The sequence below is a fragment of the Pristiophorus japonicus genome, chromosome 19, assembly GCF_044704955.1.
Source record: "Pristiophorus japonicus isolate sPriJap1 chromosome 19, sPriJap1.hap1, whole genome shotgun sequence".
Taxonomy (NCBI): Eukaryota; Metazoa; Chordata; class Chondrichthyes; family Pristiophoridae; genus Pristiophorus; species Pristiophorus japonicus.
In genome coordinates, this window is record NC_091995.1 from 86,777,372 (window position 1) to 86,800,659 (window position 23,288).

General features: G+C 47.9%; 1 protein-coding gene and 1 pseudogene across 3 annotated transcripts in view; both read left to right on the forward strand.

Moving 5' to 3' along the window:
- LOC139230015 (serine/threonine-protein phosphatase 6 regulatory subunit 3-like) overlaps window positions 1-23,288 on the forward strand; it is a 115,857-nt gene that overhangs the window by 86,705 nt on the left and 5,864 nt on the right. Inside the window, exons 21-24 of one of the 3 annotated variants that reach the window (XM_070861735.1) lie at window positions 4,992-5,181; window positions 6,501-6,623; window positions 18,316-18,414; window positions 19,076-19,302. In XM_070861735.1, the coding sequence (XP_070717836.1) occupies window positions 4,992-5,181; window positions 6,501-6,623; window positions 18,316-18,414; window positions 19,076-19,157 (494 nt within the window). In that variant the 3' untranslated portion in view covers window positions 19,158-19,302. Of the gene's footprint in view, window positions 1-4,991; window positions 5,182-6,500; window positions 6,624-18,315; window positions 18,415-19,075; window positions 19,303-23,288 lie in introns of those variants that run through there. The other 2 variants (XM_070861736.1, XM_070861738.1) reach the window with 2 other exon arrangements.
- LOC139230696 (U2 spliceosomal RNA) lies at window positions 9,350-9,586 on the forward strand (annotated as a pseudogene).

Sequence of the window (23,288 nt, forward strand, 5' to 3'; positions counted from 1 at the left end):
CCGCAGCAGTTTAATTCGAATCGCTGTCGAAATCAAATCGAAACACTCAGCTGACTCGCCTTCCGATTGGCGGCACTGTTGGTGCCCAGCAGAGCTGCAGCCAGGTCCGCCTTGACCGCCATCTCCGTGTGATGGGAGCTGCACTTATGGACGAAGCAGACCACGGCGGTGGTTTCTTTGCAGACCTTTCAGCTCTTCGGACAATTTTATGACCAGTTTTTTTTTTTTAAACTATTTTTGTAATTCAAAGAAAATGGACTGAGAATTGTGTCCTCGCCAGGTGCGTGACAGTGTGGGCAAACACCCGGCAAGGCCTCGCAAAAGCCGGTTTTCGATGCGCATGCATCAAGAGCCTGCTTTTCCGATCTGTCAAAATTTCACGGGAAGAACATCCGTGGGGCAGGGATTTGGGTATTTGCAGGAGTGCAGCGCAAGAGTTTTAAAACATAGAAAAATTACATTTAATCATTCATTTTTATTCAGCAAATGAAGGCCACCGGTCAAAATCCTCCGTTCCTTCGGGACCACCGGGTATTTTCATAGAAACATAGAAATTTTACAGTGCGGAAGGAGGCCATTCCGGCCCATCGTGTCCGCGCTGGCCGACAAAGAGCCGCGCGGTCCTTGGTCAGCAGCCCTGAAGGTTACATATAAACCTATGAACAATGACGGAACGGCAAAGAGCACCCGGCCCAACCAATCCGCCTCACACAACTGCGACACCCCTTACACTGAAATATTCTACACTCCACCCCAGCTGGAGCCATGTGATCTCCTGGGAGAGGCAAAATAAAAACCCAGGCCAATTTAGGGAGAACAAATCTGGGAAAATTCCTCTCCGGCTCATCCAGGCGATCAAAACTAGTCCAGGAGATCACCCTGGCCGTATTCTATTCCCTGCAGTACTTACCATAATATCTGCGCCGGCCAACAAAAGGTCATCTAGTCTAATCCCAATTACCAGCTCTAGGTCCGTAACCCTGCAGGTTACGGCACTTTAAGTGCCCATCCAACTGTCTTTTAAAAGTGGTGATGGTTTCTGCATCCACCACTCTTCCAGGCAGCGAGTTCCAGATCCCCACAACCCTCTGCGTAAAGAAGCCCCCTCCCTCAAATCCCCTCTAAACCTTCCACCAACCACCTTAAAACTGTGCCCCCTCGTAATAGACCCTTCCACCAATGGAAATAGACCCTTACTATCCATTATGTCCAGGCCCCTCAATATTTATACACTTCAATGAGGTCTCCTCTCAACCTCCTCTGTTCCAATGAGAGCAAACCCAGCCTATCCAATCTGTCCTCATAACTAAGATTCTCCATTCCAGGCAGCATCCTAGTAAATCTCCTCTGCACCCTCTCTAGTGCAATCACGTCCTTCCTATAATACGGCGACCAGAACTGCACGCAGTACTCCAGCTGTGGCCTAACCAAAGTATTATACAATTTAAGCATAACTTCCCTGCTCTTATATTCTATGCCTCGGCCAATAATTGCAAGCATTCCGTATGTCTTCTTAACCACCTTATCCACCTGGCATCGTGGCCCCCTAACCTGCGAGAGAACAGCTCCGCAGGTCGGGCTACAAAAGAGCTGGAGCAGCAAGCCCTTGTACATCGTAGCCCCTCGACCTGTGAGAGAACAGCTCTATAAAAGAGCTAAAGCAGCGTACCACTTCAACCTCCAGTGCGAGCTGCTCCAAGGATTTTGAGATGGGCGACTGGGTGACGTCATCAAAACCCTGGTCGACGTTTTGGAGTGTGGGCAGGAACATCGGCAGAGCCCAGGTACAGAGGAGTGGGAAGGTCAGGGCGGAGGAGCGGCGAGTGTTCGTAGATGAGGGTAAGGGGCCCAGAAGAGCTGAGGGCCAGGGGCAGCACGGGCCCAGCCCACACTGTGCGATATGTGTGCACACTAGGTCCGTGCAGCAGAGCAGGTCTCCAGTTGTCTTGGATAATCCTTGCCACTGGACCAAGACCTAGCTCTGTGAAGCCCGTGTGGTGGCTGGTGTGCAACGGTCACCACACGTAAAAAAAATCCACGCACAGGCATCTTCCACCGCCTCAATTGGAGTTCAGGACTGGAACATCGGGTCCTTCATCGAAACACCTGTGAACTCGTGGAAGCAAGTCATCCTCGTTCGAGGGCCCGCCTAAGGTGATGATGATCCACCTGGCCGCTACTTTCAGGAATCTGTGGACAAGCACTCCAAGGTCCCTTTGTTCATCTACACTATTAAGTGGCCTACTGCTTAAAATGTATATCCTTTCCTTATTAGCCCTCCCAAAGTGCATCACCTCACACTTCTCTGAATTAAATTCCATTTGCCACTGTCCTGCCCACCTGACCAGTAGATTGATATCCTCCTACAGCCCATGACTTTCCTCTTCATTATCAACCACACAGCCAATTTTCGTAGATCTTTTTCGGGTTGGAGGCGACCGACCAAAGGAAGCGTCCAACCGCAATTTTTCCCCCAATGTATTTAATCTTTGGCATTATCGGCCCTAGCCTTTCACGTAGGTTTTTCAATTTAAAAAAAATGACTACGTAACTGAATGACTGATAATAGGGTCATAAGAACATATGAAATAGGAGCAGGAGTAGGCCATTCGAGCCTGCTCCACCATTCAGTAAGATCATGGCTGATCTTCTACCTCAACTCCACTTTTCCACACTATTCCTATATCCCTTCATTCCTTTAATTTCCAAAAATCTATAGCTCTCTGTCTTGAATATACTCAACGACTGAGCATCCACAGCCCTCTGGGGCAGAGAATTCCAAAGCTTCACCATCCTCTGAGTGAAGAAGTTTCTCCTCATCTCAGTCCTAAATGGCCGACCCCTTATTCTGAGACTGTGACCCCTGGTTCTAGACTCCCCAGCCCGGGGGAAACATCCTCCCTGCATCTACCCTGTGAAGCCCTGTAAGAATTAGTTGTATGCCTTGTCCCCTTTGCAGCCCAGCTACATTTCTGCAGACACAGATGGCAACGATCTGGTATCTGTTACTATCCATGACTGTGGAGCGTTCTACACATTCATTGTTGGGTAAAGAAAGAAAGAAAGACTTACATAAGAACAGAAGAAATAGGAACAGGAGTAGGCCATGCAGCCCCTTGAGCCTGCTCCGCCATTTAATAAGATCCTGGCTGATCCGATCATGAACTCAGCTCCACTTCCCCGCCCGCTCCCCATAACCCCTTATCCCCTTATCGGTAAAGAAACTGTCTATCTCTGTTTTAAATTTATTCAATGTCCCAGCTTTCACAGCTCTCTGAGGCAGCGAATTCCACAGATTTACAACCCTCTGAGAGAAGAAATTTCTCCTCACCTCAGTTTTAAATGGGTGGCCCCTTATTCTAAGATCATGCCCTCTAGTTCTAGTCTCCCCCATCAGTGGAAACATCCTCTCTGCATTCACCTTGATCAACCCCCTCATAATCTTATACGTTTCGATAAGATCACCTCTCATTCTTCTGAATTCCAATAATTAGAGGCCCAGCCTACTCGACCTTTATAAAGCACCTTTCACGACCACCGGACGTCGCCTCGCGCTTTACAGGGAATGAAGTACTTTTGGAGTGTAGTCGCTGAACACCCTTATAACTAGAGATGTAATCTATACTGATAATTTGAAGAATTGTTCATTGGGCCATGGGAATAAATTCAAAGGAAGGATGATCCTTTAAAATCTAACTGGATTTATCATTCTGACCAGTTTATAAACAGAGCTCCCTTATTGGCTCAGTTGGTAGAAGCAGTAGCTTGGTCTTACAGCCCAGGGAGGCCCAAGCTTGGTGCTCAGTCTGTGCTCAATTAGATAATTCGGGTACGGTACCATAGTGGTTATGTTAATCTAGTAACCCGGAGGGATGGATTAAATATCCAGAGATCGCAGTTCAAATCCCACTACGGCAGCTGGGGAATTCAAATTCAGTTCGTTAAATAAATCTGCAATAAAAAAAGCTAGTCTCAGTAATGGTGACCATGAAACTGCCGGATTGTGGTTAAAAACCCATTTGGTTCACTAATGTCCTTTAGGGAAGAAAATCTGCCGTCCTCACCCGGTCTGGCCTTTCTGTGACTCCAGACCCACATTGTGGTTGATTGTTAACTTCCCTCTGAAATGGCAGCTCACCACCACCTTCTAGGGCAATTGGGGATGAGCAATAAATGCCGACCTTGACAGCAACGCCCGCATCCCAGCAATGAATTTAAAAAAAAATCTCAGTTAGACATGAGACACAAGAATTAGGAGCAGCAGTCGGCCATTCGGCCCCTCGAGCCTGCTCCATCATCCAATGAGATCATGGCTTCTCTTGGACCTCAACTCCACTTTCCTGCCCGATCCCCATATCCCCCCCCATTCCCCTGAAGTCCAAAAATCTATCGCGCTCGGCCTTAAATACACATGAGGATTGAGCATCCACAGCCCTGTGAGGTAGAGAGCCCTAAAGATTCACAACCCTCTGAGTGAAGAAACTCCTCCTCGTCTCGGTCTTAAAGGCCAACCCCTTGTCCTGAAAGACTATGCCCCCCCTCGTTCTAGACTCTCCAGCTAGGGGAAATAACCTTTCCGCTGGTACCCTGTCAATCCCCCTCAGGATCCTGCAAGTTTCAATGCTTCGAGTGATGGAGTTTTTAAAGATTGCCCTCGACTTCCTGCGCCAGGGAGGCAGCAAATGAGTCAGAGTCCCTGCTCGCTCTCTCTCTCTCGAGCCTACCCACTCACCCCCACCAGAATGTGTGTCTGTGGAATCTCCGTGAGGGTGGGATCATGCACTCCACGATCAAAAAGCACTTGTGAGTAGGTGCTATTTGAAGTCGCAGACAAAGGTGGCTGATAGGCAATGGTACTGGTGAGCAGCCATTGCTTCTGAAGCCTGATCCCGGCATGTCTTTACTTTCAAGACGACAGAGAGAAAATTGGAGGGTGGGGGAAAGATAGGTGCCCGGCGTTATTACAATCCGTTTCTTCATTGCCGGTGCAGAGACTTCAGGCACGCTGAGCAGTGAAGAGGACGAAAAGATGCCAGGTGCCAACTCGAAGATGGGCACGACACCGCACGCAGCCACAGAAAAAGCAGCTGTGGTAGAAAACATGGCGGTTCTCAATGGCACCGCGACAGAAGCTGTCTCTTCCTCTGAGGTGAACAGTCCAGCAGCTAAAACACGCACAAGGTATTTATTTTAAAAAAAACGTCATGTTTGGGTAGCCGTGTCAGAAGAAGCTCGGCATTGGATTCGAGTTACTGAAATCCACAGATGGGCTTTGGTTATGTTTAGCAAGGGGAGAAGGGAGAGCAGTTAACTGGAGCTCATCCAAGGCATGTGATAGATATGGGTCCCTAAGCTGTTAACGGGTCAATAAAGCTGATTCTGGCACCATCTCAAGTGCTTGTAAATGCATTTGCAGCCCGAGGTCATTCGCACTTTTAGCTGCGGGCGATAGTTGCAAATCTTCGAGATGAGTGGGGGTTACAAATGGAAGCCATACTGTTGGGGAGGCAGCTTGGTGGGGATATAAAAACAGAAGCTGCATGGTGAGGAGTTTGGATACGGTTGGTTGGAACTCCAGAATGATGGAATGTAAGTTCAGCTATCCAAAGCTGCAGTGTCACTGTGGGGAGATATCCATAAAGATCAGTGCCTCTCGACTAGGCGGAATGGTAATCGGAAGCGAGTCGTCCCCAGTCATTCCTATGCTAAGCTGGAGGCTTGAGAGCAGGTCATCTTACATGGGAAGCCAAGTAAAATGGACAAGTAAAAAGTAATCGGGACATGCATTTATATAGCGCCTTTAACGGCCTCGGGAAGCCCCAAAGCGCTTTACAGTCAACGAAGTACTTTTAAAATGTAGTCACTGTTGTAATGTGGAAAACGCAGCAGCAAAAACACATCAAGCTCCTACAAAGAGCAACGTGTGATAATGACCAGATAATCTATTATTTAATTGAGGGCTAAATATTGGCTAGGGCACAAAGGGATAACTCCACTGCTCTTCTTCGAAATAGTGCCACGGGATCTTTTACATCCAGCCGAGAGCGCAGACTGGGCCTCGGTCAAGTCAAAATATCCGAGAATTTCCTCCCCCGCCAAAAAAAAACAACTGAAAATTGTTCCAAATCGGTGTCCCCGATCAGCAATCAGAATTCACCAAACCATTTTAGTGAATGTAAAAAGACGAGCGAATGCTGCTCATCTTGAATAGAAAAAAAAACTGCTGGAAACGAGCAGCAGTTCTGACAATATTTGAAAGGGAAAAGCCAGGTTAACACTCCGGGTTGAACGCCCTTCCTCAACCGATGTATCCACCTGAAACATTAACTCTGTATTTTTTCTTTCAAGTGCCGAAGGACCGGCACTTCATTCCTAACATTTTTATATTATATAATATGATCAATGTTTTATGAATTTTGTAACCGTTTGGTTTCTAAACGGGATCGGGGAGGTGAAATTCCTTCACTAACGACGCTCCATTGTCTAAATCTCTTGTGCAGTGAGGAAGAACCCTTACCTACCTCCGAAGTTGGACCTACTGCAGGAAAAGTACAGGAAGGCTCTGAGGCTCCGAAAGCCAGCCCCGTTCCCCAAGCTTCAGAATCCGGGCGGCACGAGCAGAGGTATGAACTTAATGAGCAAGGGCAAAGGTCATGGCATGCACTCTCGGCTGCTGAAGGAAGTCAGAGAGGAGATAGCAGAGGCTCTTTCAATTGTCCTTAAGTATGCAGGCTGTGCCATGGGACTCCGGAGAGTTACAAATATAATGCCATTGGTCATGAAAGGAGTAAAGGATGGCAGATTAGTTAGGCTGTCAGTTGTGGGCAAGCTCTGTGAATCCATCAGTGAATGAGTATTAAGAAATGCATGAGTTAGTCAAGGGCAGCCAACACGGATTTGTTAAAGGTAAGTCATGCATAACAAATTTGATAGTTATATTTTGGAAGAGGTGGCTGGCTAGATACGGGGAATGCAGTCGATGTGTAGATATAAATTTTCAGGTGGCGTTTGATAAGTTTTGTGAGGCACCTTATCAGAAAAATCCAGGCGTATTGTACAAGAGGAAAGGTTGATAGGCAGGAAACAAGGAATGACGGTAATAGTATTGCTCATACTGGAGAAGGATTTGGGGAGGCGTATCCCAGGGGTCAGTGCTGGGTCCGTTTTTGTTTTGGTATCTATAGATGATTTGGAAATGGGCATAAGGAGCACGGCCTTGAAATTTAAATAGAGAACATGCAGCTTTTATTTATCAGGATAAGAGCCCCGTTCACCCATCACCCCCTGTACTCGCTGACCTACATTGGCTCCCATAAGCAGCACCTCAGTTTTAAAATTCTCACCCTTGTTTTCAAATCCCTCCATGGCCTCACCCCCTCCCTTTCTCTGTAATCCCCTCCAGCCCCACAGCCCCCCAGAGATCTCTGCGGTCCTCTAATTCTGGCCTCTTGCCAAATCCCTGGTTTTAATCGCTCCGCCATTGGTGGCCGTGCCTTCAGCTGCTTGGGCCTCCAAGCTCTGGAACTTCCTAAACCTCTCCGCCTCTCGACCTCTCCACCTTTTAAGACGCTTCTTAAAACTTATTTTTTTGACCAAGCTTTTGATTATCTGCCTAATATCTCCTTATGTGGCTCGGTGTCAATTCTTTGTTTGATAACGCTCCTGTGAAGCGCCTTGGGACATTTTACTACGTTAAAGGCGCTGTATAAATTCAAGATATTGTAATGCTGGAAATGAGAAACTAATTATGAGGAGAGACTCGAGCTTCTTTGACTATTTCTGGTGGAGCAAAAAAGGCTAAGAGGAGATTCAATAAATGTGAAAGTTCTGATGAGTTTTGTTGCAGTGAATAAGGATATGAGTATTTCCTCGGGTTGAGAGTCAATCGCAAAAGGTCTTCAATATAAAATTGTCACTGAGTATGAGGAGCAAGGTTAGAATAAGTGTCTTTATACAGGGGAGTGTTGGAGCATGGAATATTTTGTCATAGAAAGTGATTGCGGCAGCTAACATTATATTTGTTAAGAGAAAATTGGATAAGTGGGTTGAAGCTGCACTCCAGAAACTTGAGCACATAACCTGACGTTTCAATGCCGAGCGAGCACCGGGGTCCTGTCTGTGCCCTCACGTTGAACATAAATGATCCCCGGCACTAATTAAAGAGCAGAGGAGTTCTCCCAGTGTCCGCTCCCCATAACCCTTGACGTTTATCCCTCAACCAACATCATAACAAAAAAGAAAGTTGGTCATTTATCTCATTGCTGTTTGTGGGAGCTTGCTGTCTGCCAATTGGCTGCTGAACTTACCTACATTGTAACAGTGACTACACTTCGAAACGGCTGTGAGGCGCTCCCTCTCCCTGACCCCAAAGTATCTCAGTTGAGATCGGGAATGAATCTGACATCTTTCCATTTGAGAGTTGGATGCCGTGATTTTGAAACCTGATACTTGGAAATGTTGGCGTGTGTTGGGGTTGGGAGTGAAGAAGCATATTTGGAAGTGTTTAACCATTAAGTGAGGGCACATTGGAGAGTGTTACTGTTGTCAGATGGAGATGCATTACACAGGATTACATAAAATATGCAACACACAAACAGGCCATTTGGCCAAACTAGTCCATGCCGGCGTTTATAAGAACATAAGAAATAGGAACAGGAGTAGGCCATTTGGCCCCTCGAGCCTGCTCCGCCATTCAATAAGATCATGGCTGATCTGATCTTGGCCTCAACTCTACTTTCCTGCTCCCTATAACTCTTGACTCCCCTATCATTCAAAAATCTGTCTAGCTCCACCTTAAATATATTCAGTGTTCCACTCGAGCCTTCCCCCATCTTTTCTCATCTAACTCTCAGCATAACCCTCTATTCCCTTCTCGCTCATATGCTTGTCTAGCCTCCCTTTAAATGCATCGATACTATTCGCTTCAGCCACTCTCTGTGCTTGCGTGTTCCACATTCTCACCCCTCTGGAGACTGTTGGAGAGTGTGCTTGTGGTGGAGGATGTCAACCAAGGCAGCAGTTCAGTCGAGCAGCTCGCTGGCTGTTGGACTCCGTACCCCTACTGAACGTCCAAGCTGGGCAGGATTGAGCTCAACAATGGCTCCCTCCAAAGCCAAATAGCCTGTGGATCTTAAACTGGGCTGAAATATGGGGAACCAAGGGATGTGGGGACAAAGCGGGAAAAGTGGAGTTGAGGAAGAAGATCGCCCATCTTACTGAATGGCGGAGCAGGCTTGAGGAGCCCAATGGCCATTGACTGAGATATTGAGGACCCCGCACCACCTATGGAACTGTACCCTCGGCAAGTATCAACACTCTGGCGGATGGCGTAGTTGTATGCGGATAATGTATCGCTTCTCGGCCTTTTGGCTAAGATCATGCGTAACTGACCTGACGGGAGTGATCACCATAACCCCAAGGTGGTTCTCCCTGGATCAGGAAGGTATATGCTTGCTTTTTTGGAAATCTGAGGTGGGTGGGGTGGCTTGACCCATCCACCTCCACGGAGGTGTGTGGGGGGCCTGACCCATCCACCTCCATGGCACGAACCTGGTATTGCAGTACTTCCAGGAACGGTGCAGTGGCTCTAGGCCTTTTGGCTAAGAGCATTGGCGCAGAGTGATCCTTGAATGGGCCCAAGGTGACCTCTGGCGTTTGTGATTTGACAAAGAATTGGAACGATTGGCGACGAATTTCAAAAAAAAAAAAAAAGTATCAACACTCTAAGGAGGGAAGGAAAAATAAATTGCTCCCAAGAGTGGGAAGGACTGGGTGGTGCAGTCTTTTGAGTATTGCAGCATAAGCACCTGAGTATACTCACTGGACAGTGACTTTAGAAACCAAAGTGGATTCACATTGCTCTGCTGCAATGTTCTGCTTAGTGGATCCAAAATTGAACACCTTGAATACCTTTTTAGTCCTGTAGTCTTGTGTAGAAAGTGAAGATAATTTGTCCTGCGCCTAGTTTTTGTTAAAATGGATCAATTCGGAGCATAGGGACAGGAGGAGGCTGTTCAGCCCCTCGAGCCTGTTCCGCCATTCAGTTAGGTAATGGCTGATTGGTGTCTCAATTCTACCTTACCCGACTTTGATACCCTGACCTAACACAAATGTGCCTCTATCTGCTAAGTCCCTACCTTGACTTATTTTTAGGTTCCCATATCCTGTTGGTATTGTGACCTCCTTCCACTGTGAAAACTGTACACCATTGAGACTTCTGCCATTTCCTTATTAACCGTTGTAGTATCACCTGCATCATGGGCCCATATTCACCCGCACTTCTCTCTTTCTCAATATAGTTAGAAACATTTTGACTGTTTCGATTTGCTATCTCTTCCAAATTTTTATTCGTACTCTCTTTTTGCTCCTCATTACTTTCTTTGTACCCCTTTATAGCTCTCTGTTTACTGAAACATAGAAACATAGAAAATAGGTGCAGGAGTAGGCCATTCAGCCCTTCTAGCCTGCACCGCCATTCAATGAGTTCATGGCTGAACATGCAACTTCAGTACCCCCTTCCTGCTTTCTCGCTATACCCCTTGATCCCCCGAGTAGTAAGGACTTCATCTAACTCCCTTTTGAATATATTTAGTGAATTGGCCTCAACTACTTTCTGTGGTAGAGAATTCCACAGGTTCACCACTCTCTGGGTGAAGAAGTTTCTCCTCATCTCGGTCCTAAATGGCTTACCCCTTATCCTTAGACTGTGACCCCTGGTTCTGGACTTCCTCAACATTGGGAACATTCTTCCTGCATCTAACCTGTCTAAACCCATCAGAATTTTAAACGTTTCTATGAGGTCCCCTCTCATTCTTCTGAACTCCAGTGAATACAAGCCCAGTTGATCCAGTCTTTCTTGATAGGTCAGTCCCACCATCCCGGGAATCAGTCTGGTGAATCTTCGCTGCACTTCCTCAATAGCAAGAATTTCCTTCCTCAAGTTAGGAGACCAAAACTGTATACAATACTCCAGGTGTGGCCTCACCAAGGCCCCGTACAACTGTAGCAACACCTCCCTGCCCCTGTACTCAAATCCCCTCGCTATGAAGGCCAACATGCCATTTGCTTTCTTAACTGCCTGCTGTACCTGCATGCCAACCTTCAATGACTGATGTACCATGACACCCAGGTCTCGTTGCACCTCCCCTTTTCCTAATCTGTCACCATTCAGATAATAGTCTATCTCTCTGTTTTTACCACCAAAGTGGATAACCTCACATTTATCCACATTATACTTCATCTGCCATGCATTTGCCCACTCACCTAACCTATCCAAGTCACTCTGCAGCCTCATAGCATCCTCCTCGCAGCTCACACTGCCACCCAACTTAGTGTCATCCGCAAATTTGGAGATACTACATTTAATCCCCTCGTCTAAATCATTAATGTACAATGTAAACAGCTGGGGCCCCAGCACAGAACCTTGCGGTACCCCACTAGTCACTGCCTGCCATTCTGAAAAGTACTCATTTACTCCTACTCTTTGCTTCCTGTCTGACAACCAGTTCTCAATCCACGTCAGCACACTACCCCCAATCCCATGTGCTTTAACTTTGCACATTAATCTCTTGTGTGGGACCTTGTCGAAAGCCTTCTGAAAGTTCAAATCTACCACATCAACTGGTTCTTCCTTGTCCACTTTACTGGAAACATCCTCAAAAAATTCCAGAAGGTTTGTCAAGCATGATTTCCCTTTCACAAATCCATGCTGACTTGGACCTATCATGTCACCATTTTCCAAATGCACTGCTATGACATCCTTAATAATTGATTCCATCATTTTACCCACTACTGAGGTCAGGCTGACCGGTCTATAATTCCCTGTTTTCTCTCTCCCTCCTTTTCTAAAAAGTGGGGTTACATTGGCTACCCTCCACTCGATAGGAACTGATCCAGAGTCAATGGAATGTTGGAAAATGATTGTTAATGCATCCGCTATTTCCAAGGCCACCTCCTTAAGTACTCTGGGATGCAGTCCATCAGGCCCTGGGGATTTATCGGCCTTCAATCCCATCAATTTCCCGACTTATAAAGATTTCCCTCAGTTCCTCCTCCTTACTAGACCCTCTGACCCCTTTTATATCCGGAAGGTTGTTTGTGTCCTCCTTAGTGAATACCGAACCAAAGTACTTGTTCAACTGGTCTGCCATTTCTTTGTTCCCTGTTATGACTTCCCCTGATTCTGACTGCAGGGGACCTACGTTTGTCTTTACTAACCTTTTTCTCTTTACATACCTATAGAAACTTTTGCAATCCGCCTTAATGTTCCCTGCAAGCTTCTTCTCATACTCCATTTTCCCTGCCCTAATCAAACCCTTTGTCCTCCTCTGCTGAGTTCTAAATTTCTCCCAGTCCCCGGGTTCGCTGCTATTTCTGGCCAATTTGTATGCCACTTCCTTGGCTTTAATACTATTCCTGATTTCCCTTGATAGCCACGGTTGAGCCACCTTCCCTTTTTTATTTTTACGCCAGACAGGAATGTACAATTGTTGTAGTTCATCCATGCGGTCTCTAAATGTCTGCCATTGCCCATCCACAGTCAACCCCTTAAGTATCATTCGCCAATCTATCCTAGCCAATTCACGCCTCATACCTTTAAAGTTACCCTTCTTTAAGTTCTGGACCATGGTCTCTGAATTAACTGTTTCATTCTCCATCCTAATGCAGAATTCCACCATATTATGGTCACTCTTCCCCAAGGGGCCTCACACAATGAGATTGCTAATTAATCCTCTCATTACACAACACCCAGTCTAAGATGGCCTCCCCCCTAGTTGGTTCCTCGACATATTGGTCTAGAAAACCATCCCTTATGCACTCCAGGAAATCCTCCTCCACCGTATTGCTTCCAGTTTGGCTCGCCCAATCTATATGCATATTAAAGTCACCCATTATAACTGCTGCACCTTTATTGCATGCACCCCTAATTTCCTGTTTGATGCCCTCCCCAACATCACTACTACTGTTTGGAGGTCTGTACACAACTCCCACTAACGTTTTTTGCCCTTTAGTGTTCTGCCGCTCTACCCATATAGATTCCACATCATCCAAGCTAATGTCTTTCCTAACTATTGCATTAATCTCCTCTTTAACCAGCAATGCTACCCCACCTCCTTTTCCTTTTATTCTATCCTTCCTGAATGTTGAATACCCCTGGATGTTGAGTTCCCAGCCCTGATCATCCTGGAGCCACGTCTCCGTAATCCCAATCACATCATATTTGTTAACATCTATTTGCACAGTTAATTCATCCACCTTATTGCGGATACTCCTTGCATTAAGACACAAAGCCTTCAGGCTTGTTTTTTTAACACCCTTTGTCTTTTTAGAATTTTGCTGTACAGTGGCCCTTTTTGTTCTTTGCCTTAGGTTTCTCTGCCCTGCACTTTTCCTCATCTCCTTTCTGTCTTTTGCTTTTGCCTCCTTTTTGTCTCCCTCTGTCTCCCTGCATTGGTTCCCATCCCCCTGCCATATTAGTTTAACTCCTCCCCAACAGCACTAGCAAACATTCCCCCTAGGACATTGGTTCCGGTCCTGCCCAGGTGCAGACCGTCCGGTTTGTACTGGTCCCACCTCCTCCAGAACCGGTTCCAATGCCCCAGGAATTTGAATCCCTCCCTGCTGCACCACTGCTCAAGCCACGTATTCATCTGTGCTATCCTGCGATTCCTACTCTGACTAGCACGTGGCACTGGTAGCAATCCCGAGATTACTACTTTTGCGGTCCTACTTTTTAATTTAGCTCCTAGCTCCTTAAATTCGTTTCGTAGGACCTCATCCCTTTTTTTGGTACCAATGTGCACCACGACAACTGGCTGTTCTCCCTCCCTTTTCAGAATGTCCTGCACCCGCTCCGAGACATCCTTGACCCTTGCACCAGGGAGGCAACATACCATCCTGGAGTCTCGGTTGCGGCCGCAGAAACGCCTATCTATTCCCCTCACCATTGAATCCCCTATCACTATCGCTCTCCCATTCTTTTTCCTGCCCTTCTGTGCAACAGAGCCAGCCACAGTGCCATGAACTTGGCTGCTGCTGCCCTCCCCTGATGAGTCATCCCCCCCAACAGTACTCAAAGCGGTGTATCTGTTTTGCAGGGGGATGACCACAGGGGACCCCTGCACTACCTTCCTTGCACTACTCTTCCTGCTGGTCTTCCATTCCCTATCTGGCTGTGGACCCTTCTCCTGTGGTATGACCAACTCGCTACATGTGCTACTCACGTCATTCTCAACATCGTGGATGCTCCAGAGTGAATCCACCCTCAGCTCCAACTCCGCAACGCGGACCGTCAGGAGCTCGAGGCGGATACACTTCCCGCACACGTAGTCGTCGGGGACACCGGAAGTGTCCCTGAGTTCCCACATGGTACAGGAGGAGCATAACACCCGACCGAGCTCTCCTGCCATGACTTAACCCTTAGATACACTTAAATTGGCAACAACAATGTTAAAATTACTGACTAATATAAAAAAGAAAAAGAAAAACTACTCACCAATCACCAGCCAATCACTTGCCCCCTAGGCTGTGACGTCACCTCTCTGTTTCTTTCTACTTCTTTTTGCCTTCTCCCTGTAGGTGCACAAGTACGCCTTTTATAGGCCTCCAACCCCGGACTCGCGCCTCACCAACGAACTCCCGACGCCTCTCGCGGCCTTTTATAGGCCTCCGACCCCGGACTCACGCCTCACCAACGAACTCCCGACGCCTCTCGCGGCCTTTTATAGGCTTCTGACCCCGGACTCACGCCTCACCAACGAACTCCCGACGTCTCTCGTGGCCTTTTATAGGCCTCCGACCCCGGACTCACGCCTCACCAACGAACTCCCGACGTCTCTCGCGGCCTTTTATAGGCCTCCGACCCCGGACTCACGCCTCACCAACGAACTCCCGACGTCTCTCGCGGCCTTTTATAGGCTTCCGACCCCGGACTCTCCACTTACCCTTGTATTTGTGTCAGCCTTTTCTTTTATCTTAATGCCGTCTCTCCTGGTTTGTTGACCATGCTTACTTAACTGCGCAAGTGGAGATTTTGCCTTTTAGAGTTGGGCACTGAGTGTATATTGTACCAAATACTTGAATATTTCCCACAGTTTTTAGGTTTATCCATGAACAGCTCAACTCAGGTTACTGTGGTCCATTTATTTCTCAGCCCGGTGAAGTTTACCTTACTTTAAATTCAAAATCCTTCCATGGTCTCGCCCCTCCCTATCTCTGCGATCTCCTCCAGCCCCACAACCCACCCCCCCCCCCCCCCCCCCCGAGATCTCTGTGCTCCGCCAATTCTGGCCCATTGAACATCCCCGATTTTAAGTGCTCCGCTATTGGCGGCCATGCTTCTGGGTCCTAAGCTCTGGAACTCCCTCCCGAAACCTCTCCGCTTCTCTAACTCTCTCTCCTCCTTTTAAGATGCTCCTTAAAACCTACCTCTTTGACCAAGCCTTTGGTCATCTGCTCTACCATCTCCTTATATGGCTCGGTGTCAAATTTTGATAGCACACCAATGAAGCGTCTTGGGACGTTTTACTATGTTATAGGTGCTATATAAATGTAAGTTGTCGTGATTATTGCTTCTCCCTCTCTCTCAAACCTAATACCAGATTCATTCACATTATGGTCACTATTGGCGAGAATATTACAGTTAGATTGTTAACTAAGGCTGATTTGTTATCACTAAATCTAGTGTGGACGTTATCCCTTGTCGGTTCTAACACGTACTGATCCAGAAAGCTGTCCCCAATACATTCCAGAAACTCAGTGCCTTTGAACGATTCTGCTTCTTCTAGTCAATATGAAAATTCGAATCTTCCATTACAACCACATTGTTTCTGCTGCACGCTTCCCTCAGTATTTATACTTCCCCTCTACATCACTACTGGCAGACGGTCTACAGACACCTCCCACCGGAGTCTTGTGTCCTTTACTGTCCCTTAGTTCTGCCCGTACTGTTTCCACTGCCTGTTCTCCCTCACTGAGGTTCTTTCTTCCCACTGCTGTGATTGTGTCTTTTATCAATATTGCTATTCCTCCTCCTCCTTTCCCAATATCCTTGTCCTTTCTGAAGATCCTGCATCCTGGAATATTTAGCTCCCAATCATACCCAGCTTGTAGCCAGGTATCTAACGGCTACTGCATCATATCCTTTTAAGCTGAATTTGTGCTTCTCAACTTTCTTGTTTTATTTGAATGGGTTGCCCATTTAAAACACAGATGAAGAGGAATTTCCTCTCTGAGGGTCGTGAATCTGTGGAATTCTCTGCCCCAGAGAGCTGTGCAGGCTGGGTCATTGAATATATTTAAGGTGGAGATAGACAGGTTTTTGAATGATAAGGGAGTCGAGGGTTATGGGGAGCAGGCAGGGAATGGAGTTGAGGCCAAGATTAGATCAGCCATGATATTGAATGTTGGAGCAGGCTCGAGGGGCCAAATGGCCTACTCCTGCTCCTATTTCTTATGTTTTTGTGTTATGCCACATGCATTTCTGTCCGTAACTTTTCATAGAATCATAGAAATTTACTGCATTCAGCCTATCGTGTCCGCGCCGGCCAAAAAAGATCAATCCAGCTTAATTCTACTTTCTAGCTCTCGGTCCGTAGCCTTGTCTGTTACGGCATTTCAGGTGCACATCCAAATACTTTTTAATTGCAGTGAGGGTTTCTGCCTCTACCACCCTTTCAGGCAGGGAGCTCTAGACCCCCACCGCCCTCTGGGTGGAAAAACGTACTCCACAACTCCTCTTTAAGCCTTCTACTCATTACTTCAAATCTATGCCCCCTGGTATTGACCTCTCTGCTATAGATCCTCCCTATCCACTCTATCTAGGCCCCTCAATTTTATTTGGGCAACTCCCCAGCCTTCTCCAATGGTGCATTTCTCGTACTGTTTGACCTACCCTGATGCTCTGCACACTGTTGTACCAGCAATTTTTTATTCTTCACCACTCCTTTATTTTTAACAGATATGTATTTATCGCTTCCTATATAATCGTTTCTGTTCCTTTTAAAGTATTTGTAGTATCTTTATCTGTTTTTTCACTCTGACCTTTGTCGCTTATCCACTCCTTTTAAAAAAAAATCTATATATATATATTTAGGTTAGAACTTTCTCATTTTACCTCTGGGACCTGGATTCAACTCCGTGCAGAGAGCGGAGGCCATGAAGGTCCACCACTGTGCAATGTTATTTATCCTAAGCAAAGCTATTTTGCACAGTCTCAACATAAGACTGATGCTGATTCATCAATCTCTCTCCAAGCACCACCAAGAGGCACAGAGAGCACGAATGGTTTACAGTGACTGACTAAGTTAAATTCCTTTTTTATTAAACGGGATTTGGGGCTTTTTAAACCAGAGTTTTTGAGGATTGTGTTGCACCCGTTTATAATGAGAGCCCTGGTACATTGGTGACTGAATAAGTCGCGTTCTGCTTTCATTACCTGGGATTTTCGGATTTTTTGCGGGTCTTTCGGGGATTGCGCGCTCCGTTTCCAGCTAGGTTTTTTATTGCGTGAAACCAGTGGCTTTGAGTTTGAGATGTCAGGATGACTGCCTAGCGCCCGTTACTGCGGTTATTTCCTGAGGTGGTGGTATGTTGCCAGAGCAGTAGGCGAGTTTTGCACCTGCATCATAACTTGCCTTTCCGAGCTTCAGGCCACTGGTGGATGTGGAATAAGGCTATTATGCCGCCAGACTCCTTCCCTCCACAGGGTTATTGGCCTTTTTATTTAAAAGACATTTCATTCACGGATGTGGGTGGTGCTGCCAACGCCAGCTTTTATTGCCCTTGAGAAAGTGGTGGTGAGCTGTTTTCTTGAACCTTGAAGGTGCTCCCACAGTGCTGTTAGGGACGGAGTTCCAGGATTTTGACCCAGCGACGATGAAGGAACGACCGATATATTTCCAAGTCGGGATGGTGTGTGACTCGGAGGGGAACTTGCAGGCGGTGACATTCCCATGCTCCTGCTGCCCTTGTCCTTCTAGGTGGTAGAGGTGGCAGGTTTGGGAGGTGCTGCCGAAGAAGCCTTGGCGAGTTGCTGCAGTGCATCTTGTAGATGGTGCACACTGCAGCCAGGGGGCGCCGGTGGTGGAGGGAGTGAATGTTGAAGGTGGTGGATGGGGGGGCCGATCAAGCGGGCTGCTTTGTCCTGGATGGTGTCGAGCTTCTCGAGTGTTGTTGGAGCTACCTCATCCCTCACACTCCTGGGTGTGGGCCGAGAAACCAGGGGGGTGGACGGGGGGGGGGGGGGGGGGGGGGGGAGGGGAGAGAGAAAATTCCTTTAACCCCACAACGTAATGACTTGGTTTCTGTTGCGATTAGCACATCAAAGGCATCTGATGACGAGGCAAGGAATCAGAAGACGCCCTCTCCGGTTTTAAATGGTTCTGTGGATGAGACATCTGCAAAAACGGAATACAAGTGAGTTTGGAGGGAAAAGATGGCACTTTGTGCTCGTCCTCAGGCAGCATAGTGGTTTAAATTTCATTTACCAACCGATCGTCTTGACGACGAATGTGCAGCATAAATAAAGACTTGCATTTAAATATCGTCTTTCACGTCCGGACAGCTCCAAGCGCTTTACAGCCAATAAAGTACTTTTGGAATGTAGTCACTGTTGCAATATCAAAAACGTTTGCATTTTTAAATAGATTTTAAAATGAGCCAGAAGCGCTATTTTCAATACATTCTGTAGTGCCGTCCCATAGACACGAGGGATGTGTGCACCAGGCATAGTGGCAGCATCTGAGAGTAGTGATTACAGTTCAAAAGGTGCTCACTACAACCCTGTCTGGGGCGGACAGTGGGGCAGTTAATCATTCCACTGTTGATTTGGGGTTAGATTTGTATCGATACTGTCTGTAAGACATGCCCTTGCATGCCCCCAACATGACAGCTCAACTTTGGCTAGTCCTCCGCAACATGTATTTGGCTGATCTGGTTTGGCAGCAGAATTTCAGCGCCTTAACGGGGTATCCCTGCTCTTCTGTCCCGGTCTCTCCGGGGTGTGAAGGATGCAGAATGAAGAAGAAAGCTTTGTTTGCCTGCCTTTTACAGTCCTCTTCGTTCCTTTGAATCATAGATTCATAGAAATTTACAGCACGGAAGGAGGCCATTTCGGCCCATCGTGTCCGCGCCGGTCGACAAAGAGCTATCCAGCCTAATCCCACTTTCCAGCTCTTGGTCCGTAGCCCTGTAGGTTACGGCACTTCAAGTGCACATCCAGGTACTTGTGAATGATGGCATCTGCCCATTTAAAACTGAGATGAGGAATTTCTTCTCTGAGGGTTGTAAATCTGTAGAATTCGCTGCCTCAGAGAGCTGTGGAAGCTGGGACATTGAATATATTTAAGACAGAAACCGCCAGTTTCTTAACTGATAAGGGGTTATGGGGAGCGGGCAGGGAAGTGGAGCTGAGTCCATGATCGGATCAGCCATGATCTCATTGAATGGTGGAGCAGGCTCGAGGTGCCGTATGGCCTACTCCTGCTCCTATTTCTTATGTTCTTCACACAGCATGATCCCTGCCAATGTTCTCCTCAGGTCCCGCTGTGATTTTTAAAATGTTTTTTTCTGTCTGTGTTGGTAGTGAAATTGGTTCAGGTTTAAAACAAATAAAGCGCTGTTGTGAAGGCCAGGGCCTTTCTATAACTTGGGGGGGGGGGGTGGGGGGCAGTTGGTGCAGTCCCAATGATGTCAGGAGGAGGGCGGGGGGGGTGGCGGGGGGGTTGGTGGAAGGATGTGTAAGTGCATGTTTACCCCAGAACCAGTCAAAATCAGACAAGCTCCCAAATTTCCTGAAGGATGCTATCATTGATGGCTGCCTTTGATGAAGATTAGAAACCTAATCATCTGGCACTCTGCTCTTCAGCTAGTATGCCAGCTGAGCCCCAGGGCATATTGCAGGATTTATTTGACTCGTTCAACAGGACTCCAACTTGGGGAAATCCAGACAAACGAAAACCTCACCTGCAGCAGAGAGCCAAGGGCCCATTTTAGAATTTTCCCATGCATCCCTCGCTGATAACTTGAAACAGCCCCATACACAGCAGAGGGATGCATGACCGGCATACAGGGGCACAGTAGCATTGTGGTGACGTTACTGGGCTAGTAATCCAGAGGTCTGGGCGAATGATCCAGAGACATGAGTTCCAATCCCCCTGTGGAACTTAAATTCAATCTGGAATTTAAAAAAAGCTAGTATCAATCATGGTGACGATGAAATTATACCGGATTGTGGTTTAAAAACTCATCTGGTTCACTAATGTCCTTTTAGGGAAGGAAATCTGCCGCCCTTACCCGGTCTGGCCTCTGTGACTCCAGACCCACAGCAATGTGGGTGACTCTTAACTGTTCATTGTGGTTCAAGAAGACCGCCACCTTCTCGAAGGCAATTAGGGATGGGCCGGCCTTGCCAGTGATGCCCACATGCCATGAACACACATTTTTTTTTAAACTTATTGTAGTCCATGTGGCATTCATTGTTGTTCCAGCGGCCGGTAGTTAGTGTCCACCTGTTTCTGCGCGGTATCTGCCTCGAGGTTTCCGACGGAGGATCCTCCCACGTCAGTGGCTCACCGGATATTTTCCCACTCACTCGGTGTCGAGGAACGGAGTTGCCTTCGGACTCCGCAGCGGTACGGGGGGAGGCATCGCGAGCGGCCAGTGCGTCTTGGATGCGGTCTCGGCCGAAACTGTTGTTAATAGTTGAGAATTTGTCCTTTTTTGAGAGTGGAACAAACGTGTTTCACACCTTAAATATACAGAAGGCTCAAAGCTGATGGGCAAGGAAAACTCTGGGGGCAACCCACAAGTAGCAGAGCACTCTTGCTCTCCATTTTAAGCCTTGTAAAGCGTTCCAGCCCCGGATACCAGCCGTCCGAAGTCTTGATCTTAACTGGTTGAGTTTGCTCTGTTCGAAATAAGTGCCGGGTTGAACCTCGGAGAAGAAAGTTTTTCATGTTTCCTACTAAAGTCTAGTCAGTCTTTTCCTGTGCTGGCTACTGGAGCTCTTGGTACCAGGTGGACTGCAAGAGGAAGCGTGTGCTGATTCAGAACCGTGCACACTCGCCAACCCATTGTGTTATTGTGGTGCCCATGTGTATTTATAAAGAAAGACTTGCATTCATATAGCGCCTTTCACGACCACCGGACGTCTCTCAGTGCTTTACAGCCAATGAAGTACTTTTGGAGTGTAGTCACTGCTGTATTGTGGGAAACACGGCAGCCAACTAACGCACTGCAAGCTCCCACACACAGCAAGTGCTAATGACCAGATAATCTGTTTTTTGTGATGTTGATTGAGGGATAAATATTGGCCCAGGACACTGGGGATAACTCCCCTGCTGTTCTTCGAAATAGTGCCATGGGATCTTTTACATCCACCTGAGAGAGTAGACGGGGCCTCGGTTTAAAGTTTCATCCGAAAGACGGCACCTCCGACAGTGCAGCACTCCCTCAGCACTGCCCCGGGAGAGTCAGCCTGGATTTATGTGCAACAGTTTCTAATATAGCAGTGTTTCTTCCAATTTGAGCTGCTTCACAATGGAGGGGGAGGGGCGTGGCAAACGTTTCTTCGTAAGTGAGGGAATCAGAAGACGATTTATCAAACCCCCGCCCCTATACTGCTTCCTTGTACCTGGATCAGGGCAGTGACCGGTGGAGGGGCTCGGATGGGCGGCCCAGTTTCTCAGCTCTGCTCGGTGCTACGGCCGAAGAGTCACAAGACCGAAATGCATGGACTAACCAAATGTGAGCGATGTATCTAAATGTTAAGGGAAGCCCTTCCCCCTTCGCTCCCCTCGTGGCTTGGTGGGTGACAGAAAGACAGAGCTGTGCAGACCGCCTGGGTCCTGGGTTTGATACCCCCCCCCGCCGCATTCGCTGGCCTGAGTCAGAGCTGGGTTACGGTGGTGAATAATTCGCCAGGGTACCTGCTCCTGATTGTTGCTGAGCCCCCCCCCCCCCCCCCCACCCCCCCCCACCTCTGTGAAGTGCCCATTCTTGGATGTTGGATGGCAGCTGAATCCGGCTTGGCTGCGATGCTATATTGCTAATAATTAATCTTTAGTCCTGTACAGAAAGAATGACCCTGTCTATGGGGTATCGGAAGGGGATTGTTTAAGAGCGCTGCATAGACCTTAAAGCGGTGTCCCAGCAGGTGGGGGGGGGTTAAATTGTGAGAAATCCCCCTGTAGCATGAACCTGGTGACCACCTTAAAGTGTGTGAACCTTCCTCGTCCTTGTCGGCGTGCACGTTTCACCGTTCCATCTCCAGCTGGTGGCCCTGCTCCTGGCTCCACCAATGCTGCTCTCCAGTCAGCTGCTCGGAGCTTTCTGCCTGAAGCCTCCGTCCATTCTCTGCATTTCCTTGTGGGGAACAGCCTAGACGGCCGAGTGAAACGTGGTGGGGGGAGGTGGGGGCACTGGGCTCGCACTGCTGCACCACTTTTATTCCTTATTGTGAGGCCTGCTGCCCTTCTACAAGCGCCTGCACACTTATTCCACCACCCACCCTTTCAAGGCCATGGATGTCTTGTGGTGAGCAAATAGCCACTGCCAGTATCTCTCATTGCTGACCGTAAGGGGGGGGGGGGAGGCACAAGACTGGCTTTTCCCCCTTCACCCTGGAATAGATGCCTGGCCCTACCCTTATGTGTCAGCCGTGGTTCAGTGGGCAGCACTCTCACCCCGAGTCAGAAGGTTGTGGGTTCAAGTCCCACACCAAAGACTTGAACACAAACGGCTGACGTTCCAGGGCAGTGCCGAGGGAGCGCCGCACTGTTGGAGCTACCGTCTTTCAGATGAAACGTTAAACCGAGGCCCCGTCTGCTCTCTCAGGTGGATGTAAAAGATTCCATCGCGCTATTTCGAAGAAGAGCAGGGGAGTTATCCCCGGTGTCCTGGGACCAATATTTATCCCTCAATCAACATCACTAAAAACTGATCTTTGCATTCACACAGTGCTGTTTGTGGGATCTTGCTGTGCGTAAATTGGCTGCCGCGTTTCCTGCTTTACAGCAGTGGCTACACTTCAGTTGGCTGTGAATTGCTTGGGGATGTCCTGAGGTCATTCACCCTTGATGGATCCCTGCCTGGCACAGCTGTGATTGGGAAAACGCGGGGTTAAAACCGACAGCCATCCATTCTGCTGTGTCACAGCGACATGTGTAGAGACCCCCACCCCTCCCTGTACAGGACAGAGACCCTCCCCCCCCCCCCCCCCCCACTGTACAGACCCCCCACCCCCTCCCTGTACAGGACAGAGACCCCCCCCTCTCCCTGTACAGGACAGA